Source organism: Solanum tuberosum, unplaced genomic scaffold (genome assembly GCF_000226075.1).
Source record: "Solanum tuberosum cultivar DM 1-3 516 R44 unplaced genomic scaffold, SolTub_3.0 scf00028, whole genome shotgun sequence".
Lineage (NCBI taxonomy): Eukaryota > Viridiplantae > Streptophyta > Magnoliopsida > Solanales > Solanaceae > Solanum > Solanum tuberosum.
Window position 1 is genome coordinate 383,241 of NW_006238954.1, and position 10,282 is coordinate 393,522.

General features: G+C 35.1%; 1 protein-coding gene across 1 annotated transcript in view; it reads left to right on the plus strand.

Moving 5' to 3' along the window:
• The window catches only part of LOC102590267 (lon protease homolog 1, mitochondrial-like), a 35,627-nt gene that overhangs the window by 8,282 nt on the left and 17,063 nt on the right, over positions 1–10,282 (plus strand). The window contains exons 2-12 of the mRNA XM_006341758.2: positions 902–967; positions 1,646–1,837; positions 1,931–1,996; positions 3,283–3,324; positions 3,432–3,554; positions 5,134–5,232; positions 5,686–5,751; positions 5,832–5,918; positions 6,075–6,114; positions 6,555–6,726; positions 9,106–9,230. Coding sequence (XP_006341820.1) covers positions 902–967; positions 1,646–1,837; positions 1,931–1,996; positions 3,283–3,324; positions 3,432–3,554; positions 5,134–5,232; positions 5,686–5,751; positions 5,832–5,918; positions 6,075–6,114; positions 6,555–6,726; positions 9,106–9,230 — 1,078 coding nt within the window. The remainder of the gene's footprint in view (positions 1–901; positions 968–1,645; positions 1,838–1,930; positions 1,997–3,282; positions 3,325–3,431; positions 3,555–5,133; positions 5,233–5,685; positions 5,752–5,831; positions 5,919–6,074; positions 6,115–6,554; positions 6,727–9,105; positions 9,231–10,282) is intronic.

Consider the following 10,282-nt stretch of genomic DNA (forward strand, 5'->3'; position numbering starts at 1 on the left):
TTCGGTTATCAAAAAAAAAAAAAAAAAAAAAGTTTGAAAACATGTGGCTGAAATTAGAAGGCTTCCTAGATTGAGTCAAGGAATGATGACAGGGATACCTATTCAATGGGAGTCCAGATTTTGTCCTAATGCAAGAACTAAAAGTCTTAAGAAGGACATCACAACTTGGAACCAGGAAGTATTTGGAAAAGTGGAGGAGAGGAAATCCAGAGCACTGGATGAGCTGTTCACTCTTGAGCAAGCCAATGAGAATAGACAGTTGTCACAAGTTGAAGGGATGCGAATGTTCAACTTAAACATGGCGTTGCAACATATTGCCAAAGCTGAGGAAATCTCATGGAGACAAAACTATAGACATCTTTGGCTCAAATAGGGAGACAGAAATACAAAGTACTTCTGGAGAAAAGCTGACACTCACACAAGGAATAACACATTGATAAGCTTAAGGGGGGTGCGGTGCAAATATAGTGATAAAGAAGGGATCAAAGGTAAATTTTGGATTTTTACCAGAAAGAGGAAAGAGCTGGGTGAGAGAATATTTTTGAAAAAGAGAAGGTGCTATCTACCATCCAGTCTTTTGGTTCATTTCTGTATTCCAAATTTTGCTAGTTGAGATTATGCAAGATTCGTGTAAAGGTGGTACTTAACAACCTTCCCTTAAGAGAAATACTAATGCAACGAAAACACCGTTTCTTGTAGGCTTCTTATTTGCTCATCATTCTATCTGTTTGAAGATTTAACGGGTGCATACCCTTTTCTTGCCTTCTTGTTTGGTTACCTTTGGATAAGATATATCAGTGAGACTTGCAGGGCTTTATAATTTATCATGCTAAAAATACATGAAGTGCGTACCTGTATTTTTTAATTCTTTTTAATGATGCATATTGTTTTCTTGTTGCAGGTTCTAGCGCTGCCACTTCCTCACAGACCATTATTTCCAGGGGTTTATATGCCTATTTATGTAAAGGTATGGTACCTTGTCTAGAACGGGTTAAACTATGTCTTACTTTGTCTTTTAGATGTTCAAATAAAAAAATTCAAGCATTCAGAGCATAATTTAATTACTGATTGTAGCAATTGTGTTACTCTATTACATCTTATCATGTCATATTGCCTTTGTATTGTGGTTACTGAAAGATTAATTCGCCTGACGGGTTGGGTTTAGTGCCATAATGGCTTAGTGGGATTTTTATTTAAGAGTAGAAGGATCTTAATGATTTCATCAACGAAGTTTCATCACCGTTGTGTGATTATTATTTTTGAATAAATTGGTTTCTTATCCAGAAAAAAAGCTTATACTAAATTATAGAGGTAATACCGGAAGGATCATTGTGATGTATCATCCTTTGGCCCATAGTTTTGATAGTTGTACTGTTTCAACTAGTGTTTGGGAGACTATTTTCCTCCTCTGACGTCTGTAAAACCAGTATTCAACTTTAAGAATGCTGCTTCACTGATGAAAAATTCCTGTCTGAAGTTGTAAGATTGAAAAGCTAAAATCCTTCAGATTGGAGCAGTGAGCATCGTTTGCTCAGTTGTAATATTCTTTTGCATTTGTTAGTTTCCAGAAAAAGATAAACGATACTGTAATGACATGCAACAAATTGATCTGAGACTCCATATAATGTGTAAATTTAAACTGCAGGATCCTAAGGTATTAGCAGCCTTGGTGGAAAGTCGAAAAAGGCAAGCACCTTATGCTGGTGCTTTCCTTATAAAAGATGAGCAAGGGACTGATCCTAATGTTGTGTCTGCATCAGATACAGAAAAAAACATCTATGAGCTCAAAGGAAAAGACTTGTTTAGCCGTCTTCATGAAGTTGGGACACTTGCTCAGGTATATCTTGTTGTTCCTTATGTATTCTGGTGCTTTGTTTTTAGTGATTGAAGAAGTTTCTGATCAAGGTTGATGCAACTTATGATGAGCTAGATAACAAGTATTCAAGGAGACCAGGTTATTCTTATTGGTCACAGGCGGATACGTATGACAGAGGTGGTAAGTATGCTTTATGTTTTGCTGTTATAAAGTACCTCCATATGTTTCTTTTTTGTCCTCTATGCTTCTGTTTTTAACCATATTTTCCTTCATCTCCTGATTGTGAAGACTGTAGATTTAACATTTTGGGTTCATTTACTTGTATACTTTTCTCTCTTTCCTACCTTCTGTGTTTGAATACACAGTCCTTTTCCTTTGGCTTCATAAAACTGAGAAGCTATGGACTGTTAAGCGATAGAGGGCTCTTCTATTTTGCGGCTAAATGAGTTGTTTTTCTGCTGTTGTGTATAATGTCTTTCCAATAGAATGGGACACTTATTTATTCTTGGTTACTTTTTGCTAGAGGAAGTAGCACTGATATTGTATTTATTTTTGGACAGCTGGTTTCCTGTAAAGTCATATGAATGTATTTCTTATCCAACTTCGGGTTTGTAGAAGAGGAAGGCAATTGAGTTAATTCTTTGATGTCTTTGACTGTCGATGCATTTGGTCTGAATGCAATCCTAGACTTTTCCAATATCAATATTTTTTAATGAAATCCCCGAGGGCAAGTGGTGTGCAGTTCAATACTCGGGGATAATGGGCCCGCCCTTCTATCCTTCTCCACCTAAATGCCAAGATTTTATCTGCAGCAAGGCTCGAATCCGTGACGTATGCCTAATCCACATATCATGCTGCGCTCTTACCACTAGACCAAAGCCCTTCCTTAAGGCCATAGCAGTTGGCTCTGGAGTCTGCAAATCTGAATTGTGACAGCAAGAGATGCAATTGAATAGTTGGTCCCGCTGGGCGTACCAGAAATTCATTCTTGACAGATTTGAATGTACAAAATAAATAACTGCAATAGACACTTAAGATATAGTAAAACACACAGAAGTTTGAACAGAATCCTAAATGTTTGCTCTCTAATATGGTCAGAGTCGTCTTCTTGGTTTTAGGTGTAAAGGTCTCCTAATTTTTCCTTATATTTTGTGGTTGAGGACCTCTTTCCCTCTTTTATTTGACTCAAGTCTCAATCCCTCAGCTCTCTCAATAATAATTCTCCTATTATATTATACATACTGTTTTATGTTTGCAGTCAGATTTCCTTCTGCAGTTATTTCTTCTTTCAGTAAATAATATCTTCAGTGTACTAGTGAAACAATTTGTGGACTATGCAGTTAGATTTGACACACTGTTGAATGTTCACTGTCAGCATATTGTTGTTTCTTTCGTCTCAATAAACCATACTGTGAAATGTACAAGAGAATCACTTTGAGGACTGAAACAGTGACATTCATTTGCAGGTCAGCGAGGAACCCCTTACAGTGAAAGTTGATCATCTCAAGGCATGCGTCAATTGTTTGGCTTTCTTTCTACTCAACAATGATGAACTCATACAGCTTGATGTTTATTTTTTATTTTTTCAAATTTTGCTTCCTTAATTATGTTGCAGGAGAAGCCGTACAACAAAGACGACGATGTTATAAAGGCAACATCTTTTGCAGTTCTATCAACCCTACGAGATGTTTTGAAGACAAGTTCTCTTTGGAAAGATCATGTTCAAACTTATATCCAGGTGTGAGTCATTTCTTCCTAAACGTTAAGCCCTAATTGTTTTATTTGGTGAGAACTCTGACATTTTTTATTTATTTGCTAATCTAATTTACTTTCTTACCCTCTCTAAATGCCTTGCCTTTTGATATTCTGAGCGACACTATTGTGAAGCTCCAAAATGATGGTGGATTCTGCTTAACTTCACCCCCTATGTTTGGCATTTCATGTTGTTCTTCTTGGAAGACGTTGTTTGTCTTGGTGTTACTCAAAGCCATGACTAGATTTTCGGCCTTATTTTGGTGCCCTACTGAAAGAGGAGACTAAGGCCTCATTTTTTTGCAAGTCATGATGGTCCGAATTTGAATGGTTCAGATCTCAATTCATTAAGGGGTCGTTTGGTACAAAGATTAATAACGCAGGGATTAGCGATTGCTAGTAGTGCAGGCATTAGTAGTGCAAGGATTAGTAATGCAGGATTTATTTTTATCAAGTGTTTGGTTCATTGTTTACCACCTCATCTTGTGTTTGATTAAAACTCTATAAAGAACTTCTTTCCAATTATACCCTTGAATTATTATGTAATTGGGTCAAGGTAGATAATTGCCGGACAATATATTTTTTTTATGGCCTTCTAAATAGCTATGAGAAGAACAATTTTGTTGTCATGTGTGCTATTTTTTCACTTTAATTATTTGAGGATATATAATTGTCATCTTAATAAATTGATCACCCACAAAATGTCAATTTTCAATTTAAAAATGATAAACCATCTACTTTTAAAATCGAAAAGACGGTCAACAATGGTAAAATTAAATAAACCATCTACATTTACACATAAAAATTGTTAGTTGTAATTTTAATATGTATGTAATTTTTTAAATTGTTCAAAATACAAATAATTAGAAACATCATGTAGTGATATATTTACCTATTTAATTAGTAAATGTTAAACAACTCACATTTCAAATTTGTATTGGATTTATTTAAGTAACAAACAACTCTCTCTAAATAATTTGTAAGTTAATTTATTTAAATAAATTTACTAGTACAAATATAAAACATAAAATCAAGAAAATAAACAAAATAATTAAAATGATTTGAGGGATATTTTTGTCTTTACATAGACTTATCCCATGGTATTATATCCTATGTATTACTAATACCTCCAAATTGAAGGTATTAGTAATACATCCTATAATACCATGTAAGATGTATAACTAATCCATGAATGAGTTATACATAGGCCCAAATTCCTACCAAACGTAGAACTAAATAATACCATACGTAATACATGGATTATTTCTTATAATGCAGCCTACCAAACGACTCCTGAGTGTGTTATTTTGAGATGATCTTCTTGCTATGCCTTAAATCGGTTACAACTAACTTTGGAATCAATAGTCTTGTTTTTCCACCATAGGGTCTCAATAGAGTTAGAAGAAAGTACTCAAAAGGACTTCTTGTAATTTTTTGGTGTGACAAAAATAGAAGCTCTTTTATTATATTGCCTAATGCCTATATAATGACTCAACCAATAGTTCTCAGTCTTCAGCATTACTATGTTTATCACCATTCAATATTCTAACTTCTTGAAGCTGCAGCATATTGGTGATTTCAATTATGCAAGGTTAGCAGATTTTGGAGCAGCAATATCTGGAGCCAACCAGCTGCAATGCCAGCAAGTGCTTGAAGAGCTAGACGTAAGTTCCTGTGGTTCAAGAAGTTAGATACATACCGTTTTCTGTATGTGAGTTTGTTTCGATACATAGATTGATAGATGAATACCAAACGGTGGGTATGGAAGGTGGGGATGGACATAGATCCTTCTACCTATCAAGAGTGTTGAAAACATAGCAATGTTTCTTTTGTATTTTGATTCCATGATCATTGGTAGTAATCTTCACCTGTGTTGAAAACATAGCAATGTTTCTTTTGTATTTTGATTCCATGATCATTGGTAGCAATCTTCACCTGTGTTGAAAATATAACAATGTTTTTTGTATTTTTGATTTCCTGATTATTGGAAGCAATCATCACTGGCAGAAGGATCTCCCTTTTGTCCGCTGAACAATCAAAATATACTGGCATACATAAGATTAAGTGAGTGTCTCTTGTATGTTGTTTCATAGTTAACCTCATAATACCTGTATCAGGTGCATAAACGACTACAACTTACTCTGGAGATAGTGAAGAAAGAAATGGAGATCAGTAAGATTCAGGTAAATGCACGTCAAGATGCATACCAGAACTTTGAATAGTTATGCATGCATTTAGAAATTTACTTCTTTGTTTTCTGCAGGAATCAATAGCAAAAGCGATTGAAGAAAAAATAAGTGGAGAGCAACGCCGTTATTTATTGAATGAGCAATTAAAGGCCATAAAGAAGGCATGTGGATTATGTGCAGTTTTCTTATAGTTAAACTTGCATATGTTTATTCCTATATATGTTGAGCTTCTGATTCAATGTTATGAATGAAAGAGTTGATTTTCAGTCCTCAAACAGGCCTTTTCAATGACTGTGATTTTGATTGCCTTACTGCAGGAACTAGGTTTGGAAACGGATGACAAGACAGCTCTTTCTGGTTTGTTTTCTCTTAACTAGTTCTCGAACACGTGCGTTGCATGTGTATTGCATACTAAATAGTACTATAAATACTTTAAAAGTTCATGAATTTTGAGCTATATTATTTAGCCCAAATAATAATACAATTTTTTATAGTAAATTAAATAAAAAAAGTCTTATAGAGAGAACACACACACACAAAAAATAACAAAGAAGAATTTTGTCAATAATTTACACGTACTCTAAAATGTGGTTTTCATTCTTTCATTTGTCAATAATTTACACAAAGATATAGTCAAGCCGCACTTCGCAACATTTTGGACGGACCTGGTTTTGGTTTTGAAGTCAAGAGATGAAATTACCTTATCATTAGATTTTCTTTAAGGGTTAGACATACAATTTGTTAATTCCTTTTTATTACATCTAATGGTGTGACAAAACCTTTGTTTTTTACTGCAGCAAAGTTTAGGGAAAGACTGGAGCCTAACAAAGAAAAAATACCGGCTCATGTCATGCAAGTTATTGAAGAAGAACTTACAAAACTGCAACTACTGGAAGCTAGTTCAAGTGAATTCAATGTGACACGTAATTATCTTGATTGGTTGACTGCCTTGCCATGGGGTAGTTATAGGTTTGTTGCCTATCTTGACTGTCTATTGTACCTTATATTGTCCTGGTTCAGTTCAACTGATGTTATCTGTATCCTTGATTAGTTGTAATATTGGAATCTGTTTGAGAGAAGCTGACTTAATGGAATAACAAAATGGGAAGTGTGATTATATTTTGAGAAGGTAACATATTTGTATATATATAAACTGGACTATACAATTAGAAAGCAGTGTAATCTTCCCTATTTAGAGAAAATAGTACAACTAGAGTTCCTAGCACTTTTGTCTTCTCACAAGTAATCTAAAACATCAAAAATAGACTCCACAGCTTCTAAATACTCTTGTTTACTCCAAAAATAGTAAAGGAATAGACAATTTATCTTCAGCTTCTGTATAGAACTCTTGCTGTCCTCAAAAATCTTTGGTATCTGTTCGTCCAAATTGTCCACCAAATGCTAGTTGGGACAATCCTCCATCTCTCTTTCTAACTGGATAGGTTGCCATCTCTATTCCAACATGCTAGGACTTCATGAATTCTCCTTGGCATGACCCACCTAACTCTTCCGTAATTGATCTGTCATTCTACAGAGCAAAAAGATATCACCCAGAATCAAGATTTTGTTTCATTTTTTCTTTTTTGGCCAAAAGGCATGTGGAACAAGCAACTTGTATGGAATTTTCACTTTCCATATCAATTTCCAAGGCCAGCGACCAATCTGATTATTTGGAAGGTCAAGTTCCTTGTAAAGTTGACTTAACAGAAAATTCACCTTGTCTATTCCCTAGCCAAGATTGCCCTCTTCAGTAGTAGAAATCTCTTTGAATTGTTCTTGGGTGTAGTAAACATTGTTAGCATGCCAATCTCCCTGTCATTTGACGGTTTTTTGAAATTGTGATTCGATCATGAGTTTAACCAGACCACCCACAGTTGCTCCCTGCTGCTAATTCAAGATAAATATCAGGGAAGAGCTGCTTCAGTGATTTTTGGCCTAGCGAGTTGTCTTTCCGAAAGGATGTCTTCATTCCTTTCCTACTTTGAAGCTGGATTTGTTTATGAGTTAGGCCATAAGCTTCTGATGGATTTCCATAAGCTGACCCCATACGGGTTGTTCACGACTTTAGTTGTCCATTTCCATCCCATATTTATCTTGATAACATCCTTCCATAAAGAATTCTTCGGCAGAAAACCTCTCATAACCATTTCATCATCAGGCTTTGATCCTGGACTCTCAAGTTCCCGATCTTAAAGACCTCTTTCCTTCTTACTAGCTGTAACTTTGCGGCTGTGCTCCATCTCACCAGATGGATCTTTTTCTTGTCTTTGTTTCCTTGCCAAAGAAAGTTCTTCTAAGTGCATCCAATCTCTTCACAACACTTGCAGGGATTAGAAATAAAGACATCGTATAGGTAGGCATGACATCAAGTACATTGTTATTAAAGACAATCATCGTCTAGTGAGAAGTAAAAATATTATTCTTTTTTTTTGAACTTGGTAAGGTTGTATTATATCACAAAACAGTACATGGGTTGTACTGAAACCTTATATACAAAAGCCCCAAATTCGTACTGCTCTATGGCTAAATTGAGTCTAAAACATCAATTATAGAGACGGTGTCATTTGAGTATAACTGATTACACCAAAAACATAATAGCAAAATGCAGTTGAGCTTCACTTTCTGCACACTGTTTTCTATGCTCTCAAAACACCTAGAGTTCCTCTCTTTCCATATTGCCCACCATATTGAAGCAGGGATAAGTCTCCATCTGCCTCTGTCATTTGCCAGTACTCCTGTTTCCTCCCAGCTCTTTAAAGCCTCTGAAACTTTCCTAGGCATAGTCCAGGAGATGCCTTTGTGACTCAAAAAAATCCTCCATAATTGTTGAGTGTACTTGCAGTGTAGAAACAGATGATTCACATTCTCTAAAGTCTCCCCACAGAGAAAGCATCTAGAGCATAAGGTTATCCCTCTCTTCATGACATTGTCTTGAGTAAGAGCTGCTTCCTTGGCCAACAACCAGACAAGTGATTTGACTTCCGAGTTAACCTTACTGCCTAGTGATTTGACTTGCGTATATTGAATCATCTTCCCACCTTTGTTTCTCCTTCTGTTCCTTATTTGGGTTCTCACATGCATGCTTCTGACTTTGATGATGCTTCCTTGGCATACCAATTTATGAGTTTATCTGGATTCCAGGGTCTATCATTAGAAAGAATGTTCACTCATCAGAGCAAGATTGGATTGTACTGATGATGGGCTCCTTATGTAGGATAAGTTGGGAGCTTGATTTGTCATAGTCCATGTTTGTGGATGGTGCTGGGCCTGGCTTTATAGTTTTGTTCTATGCCATGGTTGTTAACATTGGTTCCTAAAATTTTACTTCTTATGTGATCCAAAATGCAGTGATGAGAACTTTGATGTACTACGGGCAGAAACAATTCTTGATGAAGACCACTATGGGTTAAGTGATGTTAAGGAAAGGATTTTGGAATTTATAGCTGTGGGAAAACTCCGAGGAACCTCACAAGGTTGGTAGATTCCAGTCTTTTTTTGAAAATAGTTACCCTCATTTTCTTATTATCTTTAGTTTTACAAGGTTAGCCATAATCATACACTCCCTTTGTCCCAATTAATGTGACACTTTTGTTGGTTTTTTTAATAAAGAAATTAAGAAAATAATAGGGAAAGACTTTGTGAGAAAAAATACTGCAGTATTGTCGAAGGGAATTATATTATTAATAATTCAAGGACATTATAGATGTAATTCCTAACTAAAAATAGAAAAATATGCTATTAATTTATCAATAAAATTCAAATAAAGAACTAACTCCTAAATTCAAGTCACATAGGACTCCAATAAAATAATTTAAAAACCCTAAAAGTAGCTAACTGTTTTGTTTCTGCAATATCCTGAGATATATTCTCAACACTTCTCCTTGGATCATGAATTGTAGATTGTAGTCTCATAGGAATTGTAGATTGTAGTCTTATCTAAAATTGACCTTGTGAACAAATTTGCCAATTCATCTTTTGTCTTGCAAGGCTTGTGTGCATCTTCTGTTGGATTAAATGAGAAGCTCTTACCTCTCATTTCAACTTGTAAAATCTCTTGCTCATTGGAATCAAAGATTTGACAATATTTGTCTCCAAATAATAATTTAAATCCTTTTTCTATTAACTGACCAACACTAAACAAACTTTTATCAATATCAGGCACATAAAGAACATCTGAAATTATTTTTGTACCTGAATTTGTTTTAATTGCAACAGATCCTTCCTTTTGCAGGAATACAATCGCCATTCCCAATTCTGACTTTCTTATTTTTCATAGGAATGAACTCTTTAAAAAGATTTTTTTCATATGTCATGTGGTTTGTACAATCACTATCAATCATCCAAAAATAAGTTATTTTGGTTGAAAAACAAGTTGCCACAAATAAGTGGTCTTCCCCTTCTTCGATAGTGACTTGGGCAACTGTTTCATCTTCTTGAAATTTGCTTTTGCAAATCACAGCTTCATGACCAAGTTGCACTGTGCATCTGGTCTTTTCATACATTTATATGGAGGATGTCCATTTTT